Source organism: Mchenga conophoros, linkage group LG17, assembly GCF_057382185.1.
Source record: "Mchenga conophoros isolate Kocher_MC1m ecotype Shallow Benthic linkage group LG17, M_conophoros_male_GT1.1, whole genome shotgun sequence".
Classification (NCBI taxonomy): Eukaryota; Metazoa; Chordata; class Actinopteri; order Cichliformes; family Cichlidae; genus Mchenga; species Mchenga conophoros.
This window is the reverse complement of record NC_140542.1, coordinates 20,528,793-20,555,539: the sequence shown is the minus strand read 5'-3', so window position 1 is coordinate 20,555,539 and position 26,747 is coordinate 20,528,793. Positions and strand designations below refer to the sequence as shown.

General features: G+C 39.5%; 3 protein-coding genes across 8 annotated transcripts in view; 1 reads left to right on the top strand and 2 right to left on the bottom strand.

Annotated features, from left to right (window-relative positions):
* The first annotated feature begins 270 nt into the window (after positions 1-270).
* lsm8 (LSM8 homolog, U6 small nuclear RNA associated) lies at positions 271-2,252 on the top strand. Its single transcript, XM_085252897.1, has 4 exons — positions 271-470; positions 1,020-1,060; positions 1,192-1,319; positions 1,880-2,252. The coding sequence occupies exons 1-4, from the start codon at positions 440-442 to the stop codon at positions 1,968-1,970; spliced, it is 291 nt and encodes a 96-aa protein (XP_085109023.1). The 5' UTR covers positions 271-439; the 3' UTR covers positions 1,971-2,252.
* A 224-nt stretch (positions 2,253-2,476) lies between these two features.
* On the bottom strand, positions 2,477-12,955 carry tymp (thymidine phosphorylase). Of its 3 annotated transcripts, none has more exons than XM_085252409.1 (10): positions 12,761-12,955; positions 11,241-11,363; positions 10,966-11,168; positions 10,585-10,683; positions 9,502-9,631; positions 9,019-9,137; positions 8,615-8,777; positions 6,894-7,121; positions 6,177-6,317; positions 2,477-6,107 (listed from the first exon to the last, which is right to left on the bottom strand). In XM_085252409.1, the coding sequence occupies exons 1-10, from the start codon at positions 12,810-12,812 to the stop codon at positions 5,950-5,952; spliced, it is 1,416 nt and encodes a 471-aa protein (XP_085108535.1). In that variant the 5' UTR covers positions 12,813-12,955; the 3' UTR covers positions 2,477-5,949. The 3 variants fall into 3 exon arrangements, with proteins under 3 accessions (XP_085108535.1, XP_085108536.1, XP_085108534.1); XM_085252410.1 differs by having other exon boundaries at positions 11,241-11,360; XM_085252408.1 differs by lacking the exon at positions 12,761-12,955 and adding an exon at positions 11,957-12,744.
* A 5,360-nt stretch (positions 12,956-18,315) lies between these two features.
* shank3b (SH3 and multiple ankyrin repeat domains 3b) overlaps positions 18,316-26,747 on the bottom strand; it is a 69,314-nt gene continuing 60,882 nt past the window's right edge. For all 4 annotated transcript variants that reach the window (XM_085250982.1, XM_085250981.1, XM_085250984.1 and 1 more), the window contains one exon: positions 18,316-26,690. In XM_085250982.1, the coding sequence (XP_085107108.1) occupies positions 26,096-26,690 (595 nt within the window). In that variant the 3' untranslated portion in view covers positions 18,316-26,095. The remainder of the gene's footprint in view (positions 26,691-26,747) is intronic.

Genomic DNA, 26,747 nt, shown 5'->3' with positions numbered 1-26,747 from the left:
ACGACAAAATAAATATTTAATGTTTTAGAGTCATTAAAAAAATAGTCAAAAAATAGTTTGTATCATGTAAGTTTACCAATTTGTATCATAATTTTGTTTTTCTCTTATAAACTTGACAAATTTACTAGAAAACTTGACGTTTTTTTTCTTTTGTATTTCCCATTTTCCCACCTTTTTTGTTTTATTTCTTTAAGTTTCGCAGTTTTTACTGTTTTCTTTTTTGAGAGTTAACACAAACCGGATGTGACGCTTCCGCTCGGCGCTCTGCTCTCGTGCATGCTCAGTGTTTAATTGCTCTAGTCTGCGCTCCAGTGTGTTGTTAGCCGTTTGCTACTGCTGCTGTTCGAGTGCGCACGGTTTTATTTTGTCACCGGACTACCACTATAAGTATTTGTCGACCACCCCGCTGGATAAATAGACACCGAGCCCGGGACTTAGGATGTCCACTGCGCTGGAGAGCTACATTAACCGTATCCTTCCGCCGTTAGCCACTAATGTGCAAACCCTCTGAATGAATGGGAAAATGCTAGTTAGCTTAGCTGCATACTTGTTTTGTTAATTAGCGGCAGTTCAGAGATGTCTGTGAGAAACGGGTTGCTCAGAGCTGAGTTAAAACATGTTCAGACTTCTTAAATGTAGATTTCACATTCACAAGAAGGAAAATCTCGTGATTTTATTGCTGTGTTTATATTATTTGGACCCGCTGATCAGAGAAGTTCTGTAAATGATTTCACAGTTTGATTAATCAGGACTCATCACATCTGGACCACTTTGAAAAATTGTAAAATCTTAAGCTTTTTTTTTTTTAAATTTTGGAACCATACAACCTACAGTTTTAAAGCTGGAGCTCATTAACAGACAGAAGCTAAGGTTACAAGCGCCTCTTGTGGCCAGAATGGGTGGGCGGGATAGCTTTCAATTTTGGTGTGATGATAATTGTTTCTATTTGTAGGTTCTGAATAATATTAGAGAGGTTTTGGTCCATAAAGGTGCTGTTTCTTTAACTCGTGCTGATCCAGGTACCGTGGCCATTGTCACCTCGGACGGCAGGATGATTGTGGTGAGTCTGAACACATCCTCATCAGAACTCCACCACTCACAATATTTGGGATTCAGTGAAGTCAGAATTATTTTGGATGTTAACTTTTTGTTATTGTAAGTTGTGTTCATGTCAGTTTGTTTGTTTTTCAGGGCACTCTGAAGGGCTTTGATCAGACCATCAACCTGATCCTGGATGAGAGTCACGAGAGAGTGTTCAGCTCCAGTCAGGGGGTCGAGCAGGTGGTGCTGGGACTCTACATTGTCCGAGGTGACAACGTGTAAGTCACGTTTGACCTTTGTTGATGATGAATCAATACTGAAGACAAAAGATTAGTGAGGCCTTAATGTAAATTTTAATCTACAGAATCAGATTAACATGATTTACCAATTTTATTATTTTATAAAGATATAATTTATTGTTGCAAAACAGGATAATTAATAATTAAGAGTTAAGAAAAAAAATGTAAAAGTTTTTTTCTGTGATGCTTTAAGGATGAATGCTGTGGTTGCACATTTGATCCGGATACCCCTATCAGAGTTTTGTTTTTGTTTGTTTAAAATTATTTTTATGAAGGAAAACCAAGAGAAAGACTCTTATTCTTAAACTATAAGGAAAATGATGTGTGGGGATCCATACATACATGATAGATGTAGATTTGTTACATGTTGTTTTACTTTAATGAACAAAAAATATTGTTGTTAACAGTTCTGTTATGTAGTTTGTTTATCATTGTTTATTGTTTTCCTTTCTGTTTTTATTTGTTCTTCCTGTTTGTTTTTGTTTGTAATCCTCTCGTTTGTTTTCGTGGTTACATTTTTTTTCTTGTTTTGGTTACAGTGCGGTGATCGGGGAGATCGATGAGGAGACGGACTCCACTCTGGATTTAGGAAACATCAGAGCTGAGCCCCTCAACTCTGTCGTCCACTGACCTTTGACCCCTGATGACAGCGTGACTGTTGTGTGAATAAAGTTTATGGAAGTCTGTTTTAGGAGCGGGTGTGCTAATTATCCGGGACCAGCCGGAGCATCCTGATAACTTGCTCGCCTGCTTCCTGTCTCTGACTCCTGGCTCTTGTTTTCTGTTTGTACTTTTTATAAATAAAGAAGTGAGATGATGAAAATGTTAGAGGAACTTTTTTATGCTCCTAAGTCTTTTTGTCAATGTGAGACTGTTAATAAAGTTTAATTTGTTGTGTTCTGAAAAAGAAAAGCGTTTTTGTTTTGTTTGTTTACTCAACAAAAATGTTTGACAAATTATAATTTTTAGTCAGAGGATATTGATCAGAGGAAAAAGTGAAAACTTTATGAGAAAGAAATTTGATTCTTAAATTCGAGAAGGAGAAAAATCGAATAGCTTCTGAGATAGAGTATGCCACAACCAAGATTCAGTTCTTCAAGAAGCGATTTTTATTTAAACGAAAGATCTGCAGAGCCAGCAATAAAATGACAATTCTAAATGAATCCTTACATCAGTTGCACATCTGAGAGCGAGGAGGAAATAGATGGTGAAAAGATGGCGTGAACACTAAAGGTGTGAGTAACACTGATATCTGTGAAGTGACAGATCGATAAATACTGAAGTTTTACATGAGGGCCATGGTGAGGAAAGCTTAATGGTTAAAAGCAGCTGGATAAAATCACCTGAAGACCAGATAAACTGAGGTAACAAGTTTAAGGATGAGCAGTCGTGAGCACGGAGCCGATCTTTTAATCAGCTCAGCAGGAAGCGGCAGCATCAGAGACGGACGGACGGTGAGGTCATGGGAGCAGTATTCACATTGTTCCTACAGGCAGATTAAACTCTACAACTTAAAAGTATTAATATGTGTATCAGTGATTCCTGAGATTAGGGACAAAACAGGTTTTAATTTTCTAAAATATATTTTTTGAAAAAACAAAACAAAAACATATTTACATATTTACTTGTGGGGATAGGTTAATTGGATAACCCAAATTGTCACTAGGTGTGAATGTGCAAATGAATGTGAGTGCGAACGGTTGTTTGTCCCTGTGTGTTAGCCTTGCGACAGAGTGGCGACCTGTCCAGGGTGTACCCCGCCTCTCGCCCTATGACAGCTGGGATAGGCTCCAGCGCCCCCCGCGACCCTGAAAAGGATAAGCGGAAGTGAATGGATGGATGGATGGATATTTACATATAATTGTTACACAAAGTTTTGGCTGTCTCACCATGTTTTGGTACAATCTCCCAGGTGTAATATTTTTTAATAATTTATATTTTTGCTGGAGGAGTGCAAGGTTTTTGTCAACACCATCAGACACAAACAAATGCAAAAATATATATTTTAGGTTGTTTCAGCTATTTTGACTATTAGCAGCATATTGTTCTATTGTTTATGCACATATGTTTTCAAACGAATTATACTATGTTTAAAAGTAAGATTGTTTTGGCTTTTTATTAGTAGCGTTACAGTCATACATATTTTCAGAAAAGAAACAATCCTATTTAGCAGCATGCAAATGACACATTGAGAAAATTACGTATTTTTATTGGAAGATCATGAGGGAGGATAATATACGGTTCTTCAAAAGACAAAAATAAACAAAGAAATCCATATTATGGAGTTAACAAGGTGCTGACGGTGGTGACACACTAATAGAAAACAAAATATTATTTCTTTCAAAATGACCATTAAAGTTTAACAACTTATGTAATATCAGACACATCATAACAATTCTGTTTTTGCACATGTCAAGTTCTACATCTTAATAGTTCACCAGCAAGTAGCTGCCTACTACTCTTTGATACCTAAAGTACTCTGGTTGTGTGTTTGCTTGTTTCCAAAACCTTCCCTTCTCCCTTTTTTCTCTTCCTTTCAGATCACCGATGTTCTTTATTTTTCCCTCTTTCACTCTCTTTCTAGATCTTTCCCTTTCCTTTATGAGAAACTCTTTCTTCAACTCAGGCTGGCTGTTAATTTTTTTCTCCTTATTTGATCATCCCTGTTCCTCCTCTTTCGTTCCTCTGACAGGTTCCCCTTTGCAATTCTAGCCTGAAATGTACCATTTTGTAATTACTATAATTTTTCTGAACCTTATGCATTTATACAGATTAAGGATGAATATTCACAACACAATTATGTATTAAGCAATAGAGATGCTATCCAGTCTTTAAGTCTGATGTCATTAGCTGTTTCCAGGTCCAAACTCCGCTGCAGATCCCAAAGTCAAAGGAACTCTGCGGCATCACTGAGAGTTACAAACTGTCTAAATTCTTTCTTTCCTTCATCTTTAATAAAATGATCAGTGTGGCTGCTCTTCCAGGTGTAACATCCAGGCATCCATGAAAACAGAATATATGAAATTTAACAGAGTTAGAAGTTAGCTCGCTGGTTTCCACCTACATTCCAACATAAATGAAGCCAGAAAACTAAACAACAGTGACTTTTGCAGGGTTACTGAAGGGTTACTGAAGTTGGACTAGCTGGTATATAATGATGTGCTACGTGATCGCTGGTGACACAGCTATGTTAGCATAACATAAACACAGTGAAGCTGGAGGATGGACGCTAAATTTTTTCCACTCGATAAAAGGTAATGCAAGGGTTTCTGATGGTTAGGCTGACAGTGATCACTGACTGTTTTTAGGGGCTTGTTCAGATTAAATAGAACAAGATAAAAAGCAATAAAACATGTTAAAAGCACAACAGCCTTAATAAATAGAGTAGTTTGGGCCCAGAAGCAGGATTCATCCATCATCACTTAAAGATCAGCTCTTGGGGCACAGCTAGCTCAGTAGATGCCACATGATGGAAGGTTGGGTGTTCAAATCCAACAAACAGCGGCTATCCTCGATTGGTAGCTGCCCACTGCATCACTGAGTGAATGGGTTGAATGCAGAGAACTAAGCATTTTCCTACAGGAATAATAAAGTTCAATTTCATTTCAATTCAATTCAATTTTATTTATATAGCGCCAAATCACAACAAGAGTCGCCTCAAGGCGCTTCATAGACATAGTATACATAAACAATGAGATTCGAGATAAGGCAAATTCGATAATATTCAACATATCTGTAAAGCAGAAATATCAGTAAAATACACAGAAAGTAATATGACTGAAATATTAATTAAAAGAACTTAATATAATTAGTGAATGGGACACTTTTGTGGCATTTGTCAACACCACTGGAAATGGGTCAACACTGTCAGGCAAAAATCCTGATGGTGTTGACACCCTACTTTCTCTCATAACACATGTTTTTCTGACAAAAGCCATCTTGTTTTGCATCATTTGCTTATGGCCTCTACAATCTACCTAAATTAAGCTTTTTATAAAAAAGATACTTAAATCTTGCATTTCATCGACTTTGGTGTTGACACACTATGGTTGTGACACAGGGTTTTCTCAGAAAGGTATGCGATAAATGAAATAAAAAAACAAAAAAACCTTATCACAGCAGTGACCTCATGGCATGTGTATCAAACAGGAAGTGGTAAAGGGGTCCTCAGAGTGTAAGCTAACCACAATAATTCCTGATTTTTTTGTACTTTTAAAAAAAATCTGATGGTGTTGACAAAAACTCTGGACACGATTTTAATCACTTAAAAAATATGTAAAAATAAATTTTCAATTGCATATTTTGATATTATATAAGATATTGACTTAAATATTTAGTGACGAGAGCCATGATGTTTACATTTTGAATTACTTTTAATTTTTTTTCTGTATTTTAATATTATCACACCTGCTTCTGGACAATGGATTTTTAAGGTACTGGTAATGTATTGTACCATTTAAAATAAATGTATATGTATAAAAAATGCAAAATCATAATTTTGTTGTATAAACATTGCCTTGGTTTTTCTTTCAGTCAGTCTTGTATGCATATTTTTAACCCTCAAATTGGGTTTTATCTGGCGGACATGTTTTGTCCCTTATCTCAAGAATCACTGGTATTTCTCAGGTAGTATCTTTTCCACCAAAGTGTGTTTCTGTTGTGTTTGTATTTTTTTGTCTGCTCCCACAGTCAGGGCGCTCTCGAGGTGATTCCTCTGGTCTGGGGTCAGCGCCAGATCCTCATAATGGAGCCGCAGCCACGGGTTGCCTGAAAACACACGACTCCATCAGGAGGATGTCCCTCACACCATCAGCAGCAGTAGCAACAGCCTCTTACCTTTTGTGATCCTCTGACCTATAGACACCAGTAGCACCGCCCCCACGCTGTGATTGACAGGCTCTCCAGCCTTTGATCGCCCCGCACCCAATCTGTGAAGCACCTGAGCTAAAACCAAACCGTCAATCTCCAAAACGATACCTGCAGGAAGACACAGTAAAAATACATGTTATCAAATACGAGGGCTCACATATGTAAGTACACATGTGCAAGTGCATGTGTTGGGATTACATTTTGGATCAAACTCTGACTGTACTTTTCTGTGTTCATATTTCCATCAGTATTGACAACATCCACAGCGCCACTGGCTGAAATGCCCCAAACCATGACTGAGCCTCCACCGTGTTTTACTGATGGCTGCAGACCCTCACTGTTGTACCTCTTTTTGTTCATATTGACTATTTAAACCAAAATGTTCAAATTTGGATTCATCTCTACATCAGACCTCCTGCCACTGATTTTCAGTGCAGTTCTTGTCTAATTTCTGTTGGTAACAAATTCTCTTAAAACAAACCCCAAATGTAACTATAATCACAAACTGTGTAACAACCTGCGCTTCAGCATAAAAGTTCCCGTGTCATCAAAGATAGCTGTGTTTGTTAGTTTCTTTAGATTCCTAAACATGATAAATTTTCTTTGTAAGTGCAGGTAGTTCATATTTCCTGAGTGTGTCTTTGAATGCATCAACAGTGAATGGAGGCATTTTATTGGCTTTACCGTCTGCAGGAGCCTTCAGTTCCAGCTGATGCTTCGCTTTTCTCAGGACGCTGTAGTAATCTGCGTTGGTGGAGCACAACAGCTGAGCTGTGTCGCTGTTCACGCCCTGAGCCTCCATCATGGCCTGGAACTTTGACAGCGCTGCTCCACCAACCACAGCTTCGGAAATCTGCTTTCTGCCTTCTGATAGGTCAGACACTAGACCAGTCATCACGAGCAACAAGCCGCCTACAAACACAGACAAAACACATTTTAAATATTTATCATGCTTTCTTTTTTAAATGTACCTAAAGGGAAATTTTTACACCAGTGTAAAATTAAATAAACTTAAAAATAGACTAAAATTAAAGCAAGTTGTTGTCTGTAAAGGTGTGCATGCAGTGGGTTTAGATTCCCATGATGTTTTTACAGCTGTCAGAATTAAGTGTTTGTTTGTTTTTTAATTTTAAACCCAAGTGGTCTATTTTTCTTATTAGCTATAGCAAAAAAATTATTATCATCATTATAGAACGGGTTATCTCATCTAAGGGTAATATTCACTAGGACTCTATAACAAAGGTAACAATGAGATTCTTGTCATGTCTCTGATATTCACAAAGGAGAGGCTGTTCTGCGTTTTCTAATTTTAATTTTCATGTATAAAGGAAAGGAGCCAGTTGAGGTGGTTCGGGCATCTGACAAGGATGCCCCCTGGGCGCCTCCTGGGTGAGGTGTTCCAGGCATGCCCCACAGGGAGGAGGCCCCGGGGCAGACCCAGGACACGCTGGAGAGATTATATCTCTCGGCTGGCCTGTGAACGCCTTGGAGTTCCCCCAGATAAGCTGGAGGAGGTGGCTGGGGAGAGGGAGGTCTGGGCCTCTTTGCTTAGGCTGCTGCCCCTGCGACCCGGCCTCGGATAAAGCGGATGAAGATGGATGGATGGATGTATAAAGAAAGTTACAGGTTTAGATTAGTTCTGTCAGCATTAACACCATAACCTCATTAATGCGGCAAATCCCCATTAGCAAGTTAATGCGGATCTGCAATATTAAACAAGTTCAGAGTTTTAAAAAAAGATAAAGAATTATGTGGCAGTAGTTCCTGTGGGTACAAAGTCCAAAAAATACAAGCAGTACAGCTCACAAGCATTGGGTGCTGCTCCTCGGTAGACTGCCAGAAACTGATCAGTCAGAACAAAGTAGGCTTTTAGGGAGGAGGACCTTAAAGAGACGGGAGGTAAACTGAGGGGCTGCATACCGTGTAAAATAGTAATTTTCTTTTTCTTAATCAGAGGGCATCTGTATGGAGTGCAATATTTAAAACTATATAGAGCTAGGAGAAGAATGAAGATAAGATACATGTTATTTATCCATAATCTTTAATGTTAACTCGACACTGCAAATTATCTGGCTTGCTGCTAGAAGAGGTAAACAGGCAGGTGGCACAAAAGAGATGCTGCAACGTTATTAGACCGCAGCTGTACTTAATAAAGTGGCCATGGGTGTGCTAATAAAAACAGTTGCCACTTTGAAATGGTTCAGATGCTTCCTGCATTTAGAGAGCCACAGGTGGTCCTAATAAATTGACCACAGGGTATGTGTCTCTAATAAAATGGCCACAGGTGTTCCTAATAAAGTGGTGTTCCTTTGGGGTTCAGGACCTTTTTAATGCCTCGGATAAGACACGTTGTTACTTTGGTGATCAAACCCTGACAGACGAGAGCTGCTGAGCGACGTCATCACCCTGAGTCGTGACCAGCTCCATCAGGTCATCGGGTCCGTTTCCCTTCAGCGTCTCCAGAGATTCGATCACCTCCACGCTGTTTCCCACACATCGACCGATCGTACTGTTCATGCCGCTGAGCACAGCTGCTGTACATATGCCCAGGCCGTTTCCTGCTTCCACCTGAAAGAAAAATAAACAGCGAAATCCAAATTTGAGGTCAGCTTTGCCATTAACGGGCTGTGGCATTGGACGCTGCGCTGTAAATTAAACCTCTGAGTTTGGATTAAAATAACCTGTAATAAACCCAATATTATCTCCCCTGTGGTTCAATGTTGTGTTGCTGCATCACTCCATGCACAGATGTTTCACATCCCTCCCTCCCTCTTTTATGGTGAAATATTTGAATTGTTGTTGTACTCACTAGCATCTGAGCTAGTTCTGTAGCACTTTCCAAGTCTTTGCAGATAGCAGCTCGTCCAAACTTGACATCCAGCACCAGAGCAAACAGAGACTCGGCTCCTTTCTTTGAGATGATCGAACCTGCAGAAACAGCACAGACGGCTGTAAGCTGACTAGAAAAAACACGGATATCCACGGCAAAATCCAGCCAGGTTCTGGACACCAGTTTTATGTGGGTATCAAAAGATCTGGTTCTTTTCATCAGTTTAAACGGGCATAATGCTATAACCGCTCAAACTTATGTTCAGGTAGAAATGACCCTCCCCCGAAGGCTGATTGGGCTCACATATCAAGTAAAGAAAGTCTAAATCCTTTCCGCCTGTGTGTCGGGTCCCCTGACCCTCGCAACACACGGGTGGAAAAGCTTAAATTTCTCAAAAAAAAAAAAAAAAAACAACACAAAAAAAGGGTTTTTGGCTCTTGAAGCACTAATCCCAGTTTTTACCAGTAACCAGAGGTAAACTGTCCACGGTGCTGGTGATGTCCCGCAGAGCGTACAGGACTCGATCTGCAGGAACCAAAGTCTCTGTCTGACCCACAATGCAACAGCCCACTGAGTCCAGGATCTCCAGGATCTGGAGAAGAACAGCTGAATCAGAGAATGACTTTGAGTGTTTATCACTCTTTATTATCCGTATGTAGTTTTATTTATTTATGAATTTAAATATTTAATTTTCTGTTATTTTTGTACCCTTATCACAAGAGCTACCATTGGAATTAATTAACAAATTTCAGTAAAGATGTCAGTGTCCTTGTTTCCCCAAACAGTCAATAGTTTCATCTGTTTAGTTTTTTTTTTAAGAGCCAGCAGGGGGCGACTCCTCTGGTGGTTAAACAGAAGAGACTTACTCACTTTATTTTGACTATTAGGAAATTCTTTCCTTTTGAGTAAATGGTCTCAGTCAATAGATTCGACTCTTGAATAATTAAAAAAAAAGACACTTTAAAAAGTCTCATCCTCATTCGCCAATGACATGTGACTGACAAGAGGTGAGCCAATGAGCATGCAGTGTTGCAGTATTTAGTGTTTGTCACTGTGGCTATATCCATCTATTATATACAGTCTATGCCATCCTTGAGCCCAATTTAATATCTGAAAATCTTTAGAGCCTAAAACTTTTAATATAACTTAATCAATGATCCTCACGTGAGCCTAAAGAGGCGACACAGGAAGTTATTCACTTGTTCCAGGGTCTAGTTGCCTGGCAACTCTGTTATGTGAGCCAACAGTATCCTTGGCTCTCATTGGTAGTTGGCAAATTGAACCGCCCACTCCAGTGGACCAGTGGTTATTTACCTCATAAAATCAAAAATATTTGATATAAAAAAAAAGATTTTTAAGTATATTTATTGTAATTGAGCTCTTGTGAATCACATGCAGTACCCTCATGGCCCACCAGGGGGTGCGCAAAGTGCTTCAGTGTGTTTTCCCCCCAGAGTAACATTTTGCTGACATTTATTAAAAGTTAAAACTATTAATTTTTAAAACTATGTGTAAATATATGTGAGCCAGAACAGATTGCTTCACCTGCTCTCTTGATTGCTCCACCTTGAATCCTGGAATTGATTCCAGTTTATCAAGAGTTCCTCCTGTATGAGCCAAGCCCCGCCCACTGATCATAGGAACCTGTGGACATGGACTGAATTAATATTCCTAATATGGTAATCTCACATTTTGAGAAAAGGAAGACACACCCACCCAAGTAAATCACCTTCTACTAATGTGGGGTAACAAATCACAAGAAGTTTGTTTAAAAGGGGAGGAGCTTAAACAGAACCAGGGGGCTGCACTGTGTCCCAGTCTAAAATAATATTAATCATGTAAATCTAGCGCAGTCCAGCTGGGCATGAACAGAATGGGTTCACTTTAACGTTTTAACCAATCAGATTTCATCGTTAAAGTCTATACCTTACAGCCGCAGGCAACTAGCGCTGGCGCTAACACCAGACTGACTTTATCTCCCACCCCGCCAGTCGAGTGTTTGTCCACCATGAAATTTTTCCACTCATCGGGCCATTCCATCACTTCTCCCGATGACATCATCTCTCGGGTCAGGGCCTTAATCTCGGCGGAGACCATCCCATTCAGCCAAATAGCCATCAGCATGGCCCCTTAAATACAAAGAGTGGGAGACGTTAAAGATGCAAAGGAGGAAATGTGAATGCATGTCAGATGGTTTGTACCTGTCTGAGAGTCCTGAATGGTTTTCTCTTTAACGGCCTGGATGAAGGCTTTGATCTCGTCATCACTTAACTGTCCTCCATCCCTCTTCTTCCTGATCAGATCTGGGATTGTTATCATGTCTGCTAGAAGTAAAAACATTACAAGTCTGTTGAGACCTAAAAATTTTCAATCATTCAGTGACCAGGATCTGGTTTTATTAATAGTTCTTTCCTGTGTACTTGTTTTTCCTTTTTCTCTGGATTTTAAAAGACAGGGCCAAAAAAACTGAAACACAAACAAAGTAGATTAACCTCTTAGCAGTACTGAGAAGGCAACACAGTTTGAGTTAAGGCATTAAAACAGGAATCAATCTGTTTGAGCTGCCACATCATCTTTCTCATTTTATAAAGACAAATATATCAACATGGAGAGTTTCTGTTACTGACTTTCCTAAAAGATTAAAAAGTTCAAATTTTATGTAATTAATTGACAATTAAGTAATAAAAAATAGTATATAAAGTAAAAAAGCATCAAAAAACAATTCTTTTCAGGAATAAAAGTTAAAACTTGCACAATTAATTAACTCAGCACTAATTGTGTAAAACAGCCAGTCACACGCCCTGTTCCTCTGAATCATCTTTCTGAAGAAGCTGGTGGAAAGCCACCTGTCCTACATAAAGCTGTTTCATACATCACCTCTGCTTCCTCTGCAGCACTTTGTAATCGAAATGCTTACCACACAGCCAGCTTCTGGTGCAATGCAGATTAACAGCGCAGCAGCAGCACGATGGCAAGTTTCTCTCTCTCTGTGTGTGTGTGTGTGTGTGTGTGTGTGTGTGTGCAGCAGCTATAAATGGACTCAGCAGAAACAACATCAGGATGAGCATCTAGTTCCCCCAGCAAAAAATCTTTCACAGACTCACTTCTTTTGCAAAGGCAGAAAAAAATTAATAGCCAGCTAGCTTTGTTATTTTTGATATTATCATTATTTTTTAGCCAGCTGTAAATCTTTTATACACCCTCTGTGACTCAAAGGACCAGTACTGCCATGACTCCAGTTTATTGTTGGACTCATAAAGTCAGAGGTGGCTCTGCTGGTGAAAGTTCAGTACTGTGCAAAGGTTTTAGTCACTTTAGACATTCAGCTCCTTATCTGTATCACACAGAAACATCGGGGAGATTTAACAAATCATCACGTTACAGGCAAAAGAACAATAATAATACATGTGTTTGGCACCTAATTAGCAAAATAAAGCCTGTGACTTGTTTTTGCTTTTATTGTCTCCACTTCCTCTTCTCTACCTTCTGAATTCTCAAATAAACCAACCAATCAGCGCATCTGTTTAAACTCTAAAACAACAATAGGAACAATAATGAACACTTTAAAAACTTATTAACAAACAGCCTTAATCCATTCAGCCCCTGCAGATTTTCTGTTAACCATACCGACCTCTAACCACAGGTAAAATTTAACAGTTCAGCTCTGAAGAAGAGGAAAACATCCCTGTTATGAGAGTAAGACAGAGTCAGAGTACAGTACCTGGTCTGATGTTTGCAGTCTGTGAAGTGGCATCGACCCCGTGGTCCTTCATAAAGTGAGTCTGTCAGTCAATAGGAGAGCAGGGAGAGGAAAACAAGTGAGCCACTAACCTTTGACCTCTGATTTGGTCATTCAGAGAAAAAAAAAGCTGACAAATGTCCCCACTAAGTGAAGTTCATGTGCTGTGTGTTTACAGATGATCTGTTTATTTGTGTGTCACGTGCAGGCAGCTGTTATCGGTTCAGACGGGTCCTCTTGTATTTCGGTTTCAGTTTTTGGGCTCCTTTTCCTTCCGCTTTTACTATTTTAAATACTTTACTTTTATTTTGTTCTGAACATTTTCTGTATGTGCTGTAAGGATATGAAAGTATGTGCGAGTTACGAGAAGTTCGGAATAACTAAAGGTATTTTAAGTTTAGTTTAACTGTAATAATTGCCTCCGGACGTTTGTTTCTTCATTTTAAACTTTCCTTCAAAAGGAGCATGGATTTTTTTCCCTGCCTGTTGTACAGCTCTGTTCCCAACTTCTACTGCGTGACTGACAGCCTGGAGTTTGAAATCCGCTTCAGGTGCCATTTATGGTGCTTATACACACATAATACGGTAATATTACGTTGAAGCACAGTGCGTATTACTACGCGAGGCTCCTCGGTAGCCGTAATGCTCCGACAATCCATCAAGCGGTGCAGCTCCGTAGCTTACCAAAGTCGTACTAAAACATTTTTTGACATGTGAGCCTTTGATGAATCCTGTGTGGTCATTATGATTTATTGAGGGCAGAACTGTTTCTAATCTAGATGAAAGTGCTTTAGGAATAACTTTAATGTCGGTATTAATTAGTGACAAAGGCTGGTAGCGTCGTTTTCTGTTTTTAGTAACTATTTTATTGCTGCCGTTTTCATATGGGGAGGGATTAGACTGTTTTTTTAGTTTTTTTGTTTTTATTTCTGTGCCAGTTATGAAGAATAGTGGAGATAACACGGACCAGAAATGTTTCAGAAATTCAGCAGGGAATCCATCCAGGCCTGGTGCCTTGCCATTAGGCATTTGGTTTAGAGCACAGTGTAAGTCCCTGGCAGATAGGGGTGATTAGGTTTATTTTCAGCAGAATAGAAATAATGGTAAAAGTAGTAGTAATACTTAATAGTAAGTATTATTGATTTCCCGTCCCAGTATTGTTGCATTCACTGTCGAAGAGATTCTGTTTTTTGTGATAAAATGTAATCTAGTTGCAGTGTTGGGAAGGTCACTTTTAAAATGTATTCCATTACAGATTACAGAATACATGCTCCCAAACATAACGGAATACTTTGGATTACTTAATATGTTATCAAGCTTTTTACAACCACATGAATGTTGCTGTGTGATTTATTACTATTACTGAAGGATACTCGCCATACCAATACCAACTAGAATTTTAAATCTTAATATATCTTAAGGTAAGGCTGCACTTTTTGCAGCGATCTCATATAAAAAACTATTCGTGCGTATATAAAACAGGTCCGCGCCCCAAACCGTAGTAAAGGGACCTCTGGCTAATACGTTGGGTTCCTGTCGGGCTTGTAGCCAAAAACTAGCTTTACTTTGTTGTCTGGGTCAACTTTGCTAGTGAGAGACAGAGAGAGGTGTTGAAAGGCTGCTCCAACAGAACTTATTGTTTCAGAGGAAAACGCGAACACGGTGTACAGTCGAGTCTTAATAGCTTACTTAAACTTACTTTGGCTGCAGTGGTTATTATTATATTTACATGCTTTCATCTCCTGTTTCTGCTCGGTGACAACTCGTACTGTTCGACTCTCCTTTTTCTCCCTCCTCTCCCTCACAGACACATAACGGGTATGGCAGTTAGTGATGTGCGATACCACTGATTTCCTTTCCGATCCGATCCCAAGTAATATTCAGGGTGGTATCGATGATACTGATCCGATACCGATACTTTATGCAAAAACATATTTTATTTAGTGTATCTCAAATTATAGCGTCATAATGATTACACGACATCGGATTACTTGTTCTTATCACTTAATAATGCAGAGTTCATCATATAGAAATAAAAAAAACTGAAGTTGTGCGCTATTTGAACACCTGCCTGCCTGCAGCACTAAAGGGTGGAAATTCGGGAGAATGGTGGCTCCGGGATTCTCCCGGAAAGATCGGGAGGGTTGGCATGTATGGTTGTGGCAACATCACTAACCTTGTCAAACACCTTAGAGTAAATCATATCACAGAATATGACGAGCGTATGTTGAGACGAACTGAAGAGGAGGAGAGGGACAGGTGCTGCTAGGGCGAGACAGACGTCTCTCACGGAGCGCGGCCGAGCTAATTCCAGTTTCCAACAATGGCGGCAGCTACTTAGTTTTAATATTACTCTTATTTCTCTTTCTGGGTCGCAAAAAAAAACAACTTTTAACATGTTTTCAGGTGAGAATGTAGCTGTGTAAACTTCAAATATCTGAGCCGATCGACACATTGTTTTCAAACCCCCGCGGTCTTTCACTACTCGGGTTAAACATGAAATATAAGTCACTTTGATAACTTAAAAATGTTATTGGTTGGCTTTTTCAGTGTTTTATTTGTTCGTGAGTAAATCGGATTGGCTGAGATTAAAGTTATTAGATTAGATTAAATTCAATTTAACTTTATTAATCCCTCAGGAGGGTTCCTCCGGGGTTTTCACACAGCTGAATAAACATCAAACAGAAAACTAATTAAAGAAAGTGTGAGACGGTCGAGAGTTTACGCCAGCGCCCGGTTATATTTTAGATGGCAAGGAGCAGACGGCTGTTTCACTCCACCGAGGGAGCTCGTGACGTACTACCCGGCTTTCTTTAGACCGCGAAGGGCGGGTCCTCAGGTGGAAGCAGCCTCTGAATTTGGACACCCCCCGCTGTTTCCAGGCCGGCTAATAATAACGGTGACATTTAACGTATTTTATCCGATAAATAAACACTGTAAAATGTATTTATCACCCCCCCTCCCCCCAACAGCCCTTTTGAATGTCTCCCTAATTCTGAGGTCTCAAGGTTGGCAAGTATGGCCACAACACCTCACTCTTGGAGCACTTTTTTGCCACATGTATCGCAAACCATGTCTCAGCTGTTTGTGGAGGTAAAATACGTCCACACAATTACGCTCAGCCATTGTTGTGAGTGCGCGAGCCAAGGGGCTGCAGACATTTATACAGCCGTATTTCGCACATGACTATGAAAGGCGGAAGAGGAAGTAGTTCCTTTGAATGTAGACAATCCGAATGTTATAGTTTCTTTCCACTGTGTTGCTGTTAATGATAAACTACAAATTAACCCTAAATTACTAAAAATATCGATATTTAATGTGAGAATCGGTTCTAGAACATAAATGACTGGTATCGGAGGAATCGATATTTCAAGATCGATCCGCACATCACTAATGGCAGTCCACTCTCCCTGCAGCACGGACTACACTGCCCATGAGTCTACATTCTTTAGGGCTAAATGACCAGGCTCCAGATTATTTATCCAAGCTTCTTAGAAAATACACTGCTGCTCGTCATCTCCGCTCACAGACTCAGAGTCTGGTTGTTCCCCGTACACGACGGAAGACAAAAGGGGACAGAGCCTTTCAGTCTGTTGCACCAAGGCTGTGGAACAGTTTACCACTACAATTACATTTGCTTGACTCTGTGGATTCTTTTAAAAAACAGTTAAAAACTTTTCTGTTCAAACAAGCCTTTTGTTGTTCTATTCATTTTATATATATTTTTTACATTATTTACATTTGATCTTTTACACTGTATATGTCTATTGATTGTATTGTTTATTTTAATATTTGTGTACAGCGCTTTGTGACTGTCTGTCTGTGAAAAGCGCTTAATAAATAAACTTTACTTACTTACTTACTAATCTTTTGACATCCAGACCTAATTACCGGTGCGGTCGGATGAGAGCCAGCACTGGAACGTTGAGCTAAGCCGGGTAGCGCAGCCGCGGTTAGTGTTTCAAGATTGTGAACGTGAGAGAACAGTTTAGTTACTGTATGTTTGTTTTCTCGCCTGTCTCCAGGATCCGGGGAACAGAGGAGCAGCGAGAGACGGAGTTTTGGATTATTATTGCACTGTCACGCTGGGAGAAGTCACCGTGCTCTTTTTGATTACAGTCGAACTGTTGCCTTGTTTTCACTGTAAATAAATTCACCATCACTTCGCAAGGACTCTCGGACCTGAGTCCTCTAATTCCATCCACCATGACAGTTGTAGTGACTTTACTCCTTTCAGTGCCACTTTAAGCTTTTAAAAACTTTACTTTTAGGTTAGTTTGAAAAAGTTTCAGTGGGAAGTTTAGTCTTTTGTGTGTTATTATTGGAGTATTTAGAGTAAGAAAAGGCTTTTAACACTAAATGAGTGACAAACACAGGTTTATCACTGAGTAAGGCCCCAGTCACACAGGCCGAGAGAGCAGTCCATAACATTTAGCAACCTCTAGGTATGAGGTTTCCCTGACTGGTTGGCAAGTTGTTGCTGGAGGTTGCTGGCAGTCATTGTGAAGTCAGTCCCGAACAGGGTCACTAAAATCTCCTGTGATAGCTTTGTTCACTAGCACACTGTTACAGATTCGTGTAAGTGCATGTGAGACACCAACTGTTCACAGACTGGTATAAAATATGGAAAAAGTTTGATGTAAACCAGAAACTGAGAACACTTGCCTTTAATGTAAAAGTTTCAAAAGGGTCAGCTTGTACTTTGAAGGAGAACGGTGTCCATTTGCAGTTTTACTTTTCACAGCTTCACTGCTGCTTGGTGAGCAGTTGGCAAGTGTTTGCAGACAAGTTGGCGTCTTCCATGCAAATGAAAGGTGACTGCAGCATTTGGACTGCCAGCAACCACATTTTTCCTAGTGCTCCTATTTACCAATGGTTATGAGTCTCTCAGACTCTTGAGACAGCATTATACATTTCAAAATAGCAAACAAGTTAATGTCACATGGTTAACAGTCACATGACTGGAAACCTGAATCTTCCCTGATTTGACACCTATTGTTCAGGTGAGAGTAAAAAGGTCATGGAGCTGTGCTGACATCACAGTAAATCGTAGCCATGGAGTTACTCATACCTACCCTCCATATTTTCCATAAATCAAGATATAGCTACTTTTTGACAGCTGGCTAGCTAACCACATGACGTTTTCATGTCAGATGATATTTAAATATTTACTGTTAGTTTAAAAAAGAGAAGGAGTGAAGAAAGGGGAAGATGTCCAGGCAGAGTGCAGGAAGCTACAGAAGAGATGCGTCATCACAGGAAAGACGGGATAAAATCATGACATCAAATCTTCTGTTAAAGGACTTTGTTATAAAGTTTGATGCTTTCATTATTCAGCTGTTAAACAGTTTGAACTTCTCAAATATTTTAAATATTTCAGGTTTAGTGTTTGTTTTAATATGAAGTCGGGTAGTAAATCATCATCAGCGCACATCTGAGGTGAAACTCATCAGTCATTAACTCGACTTCACACTTTAGTGGCCAGAGAAGGTCTGAGGTCATAAACCTGTGAAAGAAGCACACGTGAAGGCTGTGAGTGCAGTTTGTAATAAATGACAGTTTATTATAAAGATTACAATCTGTTGCGTTGCAGAGCTCATCAGTTGTCATCGTGTGCTCTTCGGTTTTTAGAAAAGGGAAGAAAAAACTACAAGTACACGCACACCACTCACTCCAGAAGAAACTACAAACATACTGTAAAAAGAGGAAGCTAGAAAGGGGGGGGGGGAACCATAAAACCATAAACTTATAAGCAGGTGGAGATTTAAGAGGAGGGGGAGGAGGGTTTCACACGCAGGTTAGAAAGCCAGGATTCTCAGCCAATCAGCAGGAAGCTGTGGATTATTTTCCAGTTTTCCATTTTGGCTCATTCTTTCAGATTTATCCTGCTTCTATTGATCAATTATCACTTTATCACACAGATTTGGAAGAATCTGGAAGTTTTTAAGTTATCGCTTCAACGTTTATCTGCAGCACCCCCTGCTGGGTGGCCTCTGGTTTCTACAGTTGTCTAACCCTAAGCAAAAGAAATTCTGTTCTCAACCAACTTTTAACCAACAAATATGTGAAGTGAACATTTATAAATGATGGCTTTCTATTCCCTTCTGTTTTTGGACTGTAAAATCTCTAAATAAAAACTTCTCATTTTTTTAAACACAAAAATGTAAAAATCTGAACTCTTGAGTTTCCTTACTCTGCCGTGGGCGTGAACGTTACTGAACTTTGTGTATTTTCTGACACTTCATGGACATGAACGCTGGTAAAAGAGGCATGACCATCCTCAGCTACCGAACATCGAGGAACATAAATAATAAATATTAGAGGTTTAAACCACGGCTGAGGAGCTATGGTTTGATTTATATCCTCATTTTTCTCTTAGAGGAATTATTAAAAATCTTTTCATCACAGACCTGATTATAACAGTCAAATATAAATGACATTGTTCTGATAGGTTTACAGCTCATATTTAACCCTCGAGTGACCAAGTAGTGCCAAGTGCAAAAGTTTTGAGGCACTCACATATACATATGAATATATGCAGGTATTTTTTTAGAGAAATAAACAATCTGAGCTCGTATTAAATAGCACAAAAATCACGAGGCAGCTTTTTTGTGGTTTTCCGATTGACTTATTATCTTTGTAGATGGCTGGAACACGCAAACACAAACTGTAGAACCAAAAATGACCAAAAGTACTTGGACAGGGTTTTATCTTGTAGACTGAATAACACTGTAATCCAGCTCACTTCAGATGTATTTAAAGTTACTGAATGGGATGGTTTATGAGCCCTGCTCTTTATTTACATGTGATTTAAGGATAGTTTTAATTATAAAACTGCTATGCCAATATGAGTGTCAATAAATGGTATTAGTGAGAATTTGTTTTTGAGATTTAACAGACACGTCTTTATTTATTGCCTAAGTAAAGTAAAAGTCATAGAAATGATAAAACTTTATTTGTATAATTACTGGCTTAATTATGGATAATTAATTATGTTCACACTGTGCGGTCTCAGTCTTTGTTCGGGGACGTCTTAAAACCATTAAAACACACACACAAAAAAATTCACATTTTTTCTTAAAAGAGTCCAAATCTAAACAGTTAGTGCAAAGTGGGATTCTGTAACTGAAATATAAGCACACATTACATCTTTGAGGCCGCAGGGACTGTGATTGGCTCTTGATAGCATCAGTTCCTCATACACGTTTCTGACTTTCCATCTGCTTTCAGTCACTTCATGGAAGAAACTCCACCACCAAAAAACTAGCTGGTGGTTAAGTAGAGTGATGCGGGGCGCATCACACGAGTATATAAATGTTGTGAATGTTGTCAGCGACCTACGTACTCAGTTGCAGGCTGTGCATGGATTCAATGACTGAGGCCTCACAGGGTTAACTGAAAAAAAAAATAACTGGAGCTGTTGTAATGACATTATTCAATGGTTTAATGAGGTGGTTCTGAAACCATGATGACGACAGTCAAATGACACGAAGCTGTGTTGAATAAGTAGAATAAGAGTGTGCTGATGCTCGTACAGTAACCTTTACGTAAACGTCTACTTGGATCTATTTTGTTGTTAATAACCAACAAAAAAAAGAAAGTTTGAAAAACAATAGTCTCACTGGGTGAGTAGAAGAATTGGTGCCACCTGCTGTTTAGCCCTACTTACATTTGATTGGCTCAAATAAGACAGAACTGATTAAATGTTGTCATTTCTGATTGGCTGAGAAGTCCTACGATGGGCGACTGACCTCATGTCAGGTGTAACAGAGCACAGGCGGGGACCCGAGGTCGCTGATCTGCTTCCAACCTGCTTCACTGACTCATTCTGCGCATGACTCTGTACAGTAGACTATCAGTAGTCCATTATAATATATACTACACATGTACAGAATACCTGACTCAAGTGATATTCTCTCAGTGTAAGCAGCCACACTGCAGGACTCTGAGCTGCAGATTAAACATTCAAAGACACTTTTGGTCCAGACCGGTTTGGCTAATCGATAAAACCAAAGGAAGCAATAATGATGACCCGAACTGAGTTTTTGTAGCTTTCCACACAGACCATCCACTGATTCTCTTTTTATTGTGTTTTATTTTAAAGCATTTCTGCAGAGCATCTTTCTCTGCTCAGTCTGCGCACAATAAGTACAACATCAATTGAGGGAAGCAAGAAAAGAATCAGGTACTAGCCATTTTCTTTTCTCTGCCAGTTCTGTTTTTTGTTTTGTTGGTCACATTTTTTCCAGTGTTATTTCAGACTAGAGTCATTACAGTCTAGTCTGGATAACCAGAAACAGAAAGTATAGGCCTGATTTCCAGGATGTCTGTCGCAAGAGGAAGAATTACAAGAAGCCAGACTTTGGTCATCTGATTTCCCATCAGATGTGTAGCTTTATTTAAGTAGAACTGAAGGTTAAGATTGGATGAACCCAACGCAAAAATATCCTGAACTTAAGCAGAATTTTATTTTATAGTGTATTCAATTCAATTCAGTTCTATTCAGTTTTATTTATATAGCATTAAATCACAACAACAGTCACCTCAATAATGTAAGGTAATAGTACTGGTGAGTGTTTCTGTGGACAAAAACACCGTTAATTTATTGTATATTTAAATGTACGCACGTTTGATTTCTTCATTGAAAAAATGAAACCTGGTTTAATTGAAACTTGCACTGTTTCCAGATGGAGCTCAGTGTAGCTGCTTACAAGCTCTGAATATCTCATTAGATTAAAGACTTCATAGACTACAGCCTACCAAAATATTACTTTTTTAAATAAACTTTGTCTACTTTGTATTTTACACTATAGCTACATTTTATTCTACCATAATATATATTATACAGACCATATAGTCTACTGTAATGTGCTGTAAATAGTCTGTACATTCTATATTATTTTGTCCATAAAAGCATGTCAACATCAACTTGTAGAACTTTGGAAATCATGACTGCAGCTCGGCAGGTTGTTTGGGAACTGGACTTGGAAGGAAACGAGACAGAAGCAGTCGATCTGCTGCGGGAACAGGCACTGAAACTTCGATTGTCCTTTAGAGGGCGGCAAACGGAGGGATTCTTTTTTAAACCAAATTCAAATATTCAGAAAAGAAGGGGGCGATGTGACTTTAAGAAAATGTCTGAAATAAAATTCTATTCAAGTCTCCGGTATGTAAAGAACGCTGGTTTATAGGTTGGAGGAATCCAGTTTCCACCCACTTGCTGTTAATGTGCAAATGTAGAAAGACAGTGAAATAAAAAGGAGGCTGTTTGAGTTGTACTCAGGACTGCTCTATTTAAGTTTTCTGAATACAACACTACACTGTGTACATAAGCTAGAACATTCACTTTTACCTTGTGATGGAGCTAGGCTAACAGTTTCCTCCTGCTTCCATGCTTTGTGCTAAGTTAGGATAAACACAAAGCTCTCAATAAGTCTGTTTTCTCAGGGCAAGAGGTCAAAGTGATGGATTATAATAGTATCATTATTAGTGCTGTAGTAAAATATGAAACCTTTACTTATTTTGTTGTCATCTGTCTGATGTTGTGATGTTTAATGTGTGTATATAAACACATAATGAGGTAAACATGAGTAGAAGTAATCCCTGTGAGCCGAACACTTGGCCTTCAGAGTACACCTCACAAGCACTGGATGCCGCCCCTCGGCAGGCTTCCAGAAGTTAGCCAATAAGAGCAAAGTAGGCTGTCAAGGAAAGAGCCCGAAGATAAATTGGCTTGTTTCAGACAGGGTGAACTGAGGGCCTGTATAAAGACAGGAATGTTACTATGAAGATTATTTGAACTTTGACCTGTACAAAGCTACTCTGATCTAGCGCCAGTATAAAAATATAAAGGTCCCCTTTAACGGTGCGTTCACAACAAACGTGAAGCAGAGTTTTCACACGGTACGGATACGATCAGTCTGTTTAATAATACAGGCAAATCCACATTTGCTCGCATGAGAACCCATCAGTGGTGATCCTCTGCTGATACCAGTGAGATCAGAAATGAGGGAGGAGCTTATCGGCGCTGGTCGAGAACAGCTGGAGCTGAAAGGTTCGACTTTGCTTTTAGACAAAGAGGGAAAAAAAGGAGCGAGCTCGGAGGAAACAGAGTGTAAACTGTGAGGATGCGTTTCTGGAACTTGTTTGCAGCTTCGTCTTTATCCCGCTGGCTGCTCGGTGAATATTCACAGGTCACCAGTGTGGCTGATTCCACGGGAGGTGAAACTTTGCTTCACATTTGGCGTGAACGACACATCAGGATAAAGTGCGCCAGCCGGTTTCCATAAACTCTAACTTAGATAGCTTCCTGTAATTTTGGACAGTATCTCCAACTACATGAATTCTTTCAGCTTCTTTGTGATTAGATTCCACAGCAGGCAGATAAATTACTTATTTACATTTATTAGCAGCATATAAACATGTAGTTAATATTTGTAGTGTGTCATATATGTCCAGAGGTTTGTTCCAACTCAAATTGAGCTTTTGAGGAGCAACTACAACTGCAAGCAGAAGATTTTCTGTTATTTCTGGTGACGTGATGGCAAAAACTGCAATCCTGACTATTTTGATCAGCCGTGATCATAATTTGATTTAAACTTGATTACTTTGGAAACATCATGGATTTATTCAGTATTTAAACCCAAAATGTTTCAGAAATTTTCGGTTCATTTGAGTCTCCTTTTCTGTTATCTGAGATTACATTTTGAGTGACAGCTCTACAGATCAATATTTCTTTTTGTTTGCTTGATTAAATTGAATCCATCCAAATGGTGAAATATATCTTTATAAGAGTCCTGGTAAATTTCCTTTAGGGGAAGGTGCTAAATCTCCAGAAAAGCCATATCTTACACTGCTTATAATATCGTTCCCTGTTGCCTATCCATCTAGTGGCGCTAATACTTTATTACAAGTTTATATACTGCTGGTAAGTGTAAATATACATTCAATTTAATTAATTGCAAGAGAGTGATCTAGAGTCTGCAGCTGTGTTGGATACTGAAACTGCACAAAAATCCTTCACCTCTGCATTTCAACTGTGACTTAACATAAAAACGTTTCACGGTGAAAAATTAAATAAGATGAAGTAGAATTAAAATGAATGGATGTTAAGTCTTACAGGGGAACTCTGATGTAAACTCTGCGGTCAGGAGGAAACCCCACATATGGCAGGGATGAAAAATCCCCAGTATGGCAGGGAGGAAACTCCATTTATGGCCTGTTCCTGAAAGTCGTTCTTTGATTAAATTTCAGGGGGCTAATTAATAGATATCAGGGTGGGGAAGATAAAGAGGGGAAGGAGGAAAGTATTTTCTGTACAGATGGCTTTAAACAAATAGCACCATGTACAGTAAGCCCTCAATAAGCAGGTTAGAAACCAGAGAGGTTTACAGTTGGAGCTCTGCTGCAGCTCTCCCTGAAACACATAGCACATCAGCACAAAGTCACACTCATTGACAAATCATTATGAATTCCAAAAACATCATCGAGATGACCTTGAAATTCAACTCATTGTCAAATCATAAGGAACTCAAAATCATTTTCCGGACTATTATAAACTCATCACCACCACATTATTGTTACTTGTTATTCATAAATTCTAAATGATCAGCTTTAAGATAGTATGAACTCAAAAATTAACACAAACTCGTCATGAGTGATTATTTGGGAAAACAAAAGTTAAGTCACAAGAAAAGGACGGACAAATATCCGCAGCTATAATTTCCTGGTGTTACAGTAGAGACTCCCAGTAGCTTGCCAGTCATCCAGCTCCGCTAGCAAAGGTCCAGCTAAACTCGTCTGGGGAAGCAGAACGGCACGAGGACACGACCCGTCTCGATGTGTTTGTAGTCGGATTGTCACATCAGCTCTTTGATCACCATTAGAGGCTGGCAGCAGAGCTGTTTGTAATGGTCCAGACCCGAATTCAGGTAATGCTTTCATAGCTGATGTTTCCAGATGTTTGAGTGTTTACTGTCCATCAAAAACTGTAACAACAAGCAACTGTTTGAATTTAAGCTGCAGCTTATAGTCTTCAAGAATCGTAATACATCATAAATTTTATTAACAGTTACTGAGTAGTTACCTTTGGATTAAAAAAAAATAATGGCCACTCAAATCTCTCGTAGCTTAAGAGCAGAGTCGTGTTGATAAGATTTTTCAGTTCCTTTCATTGTTCTGCCTTTCTCAGATGCACTGACTGTTATTTTTCATTTTTAAATCCTGGCTGTACAGAAGCAGCTGTTTCATAAGTTACATCACGGTCAGGGAAACTTTGATGGTTCCCAGTTTGTTCACATTGTGGGACTTACTGGTACATTTTAATTCTAAGTATAGTAAAATTTAGTGGCTTGTAGTGAAATTGTATACTGGAGAAGATTCTGCTTTTATAGGTAATGTTATCCCAGCAATTGGAAAGACTAGCAAACATGCTATCAGAGAACACTGACAAATCTGTCACAGTGTAAAACCGAGTCCAGCTGACAAGATTTAGTCAGTTCATTTGGTTGTTTCAATAGTTCAGCGACCAGTTTTCACATGTCTGTCATCGATATTTTCTATTAGTGTCTTCTGACATTTTATAATTCCCAGTTAAATGACTGAGTGTCCATGTCTGGGAATGTTAAATGTTTTAGTGTTTTTTGTTGGGGGTTTTTTGACAAAAAGAAAACTGTTTTGGACTAATACTGAGGTGGCGTATTTGAAAAAAATAATTCTCTGATCTTTAATATTCTGGGAAGCATGGACTTATTTTCAACGCCAAATGAAATACTGCAGTTGAACCTCATGATTTTCCTCATGACCACCTTTGTTGGTGTCAGATTGTTAATTTGTCTCTTAATCATTCATCACTGTACATAAATAAAAAAGGATTCAATTTCTCATTTAAAATATTAGCCTATAGTTCATTTGACTTAAAACTTTTGGTATAATCAAGAACATTGAGTTAACACAATGTTCAAGATTATTAAAAACATGCCATGCACATTTAATTTCATGTTAATTTTGTTTTAAATGAATCTATGCAACCATAAGTCAGTCATAACTCAGTGTGAAGTGTTTGGTTTGGTTGGGAGTTTTTATGGGGCATGCAGACATTAACAGGCAAACGAAACATCAGAGGTCTGCAGCTGCTACCAGTCCTTATGTTGCTGATCAAAGAGCTGATAAACCAGAAAACTTCTGGTCTAAGGTCTAAATATCAGTCACTGCTAAGATTATTCAATTCAAAGAGATGGCCTACTGTCTGACCAGAGGTCAGGGGGTCTGAGGTTACAGTTTAGGATATCTAAGAGGTGGGTGGTCAGAGGTGAGGGGTCAAGTGGAACCATCCAGCAGCTGTCGGAGTGCCCTCTCAATGTTGATCCGGTGTCCCAGCCTGGTGACTCCCAGCTCCACGTAGTCCTCTTTGGTGAGGGCAGGGAGATGGGAGCCTTCAATCTCGTGGTCCTGGAAGCGCTGGCGGTGTTCGGCCAGACCCACGCTCTCCAGCCAGTCACCCACATCGTATTTATTCCACAAGTTGAGGGGCCGCTGCCTCCATGGTCGTAGGGACAACAAGGGCCCACTGAGGACCGGGGAGGGGCAGGGCGAGGCATGGGGTGAAGGGGAAGGGGAACGGGATCTGGTTCGTGCACTGGCGCTTCGCATCACAAACCGAACCTCCTTTGGTTCTGAGGGGAGGCTGAGACTGGAGGACTTTAGGATGGTTAGACCGCGACCTGAGCTCAGATCTGGCCTTTCAGAGCAGGGGGCGGTAGTGGAGGGGAGTCCCACTGACCTATCAGAGGGCGAGGGAGAAGGAGAAGGGCTCCGGCGAGTGACAGGGTAGCGACTTCCAGGTCGGACTGTATAGGAGGCGCCATATCCTCTCTGGGAGATGGTGTGAAGTTCACCGAGACTGGAGAACAACCTGCAACACAGCAAATAGAATGTTTAGTTATGAGTTAAACACAGTGTAAATGATCCT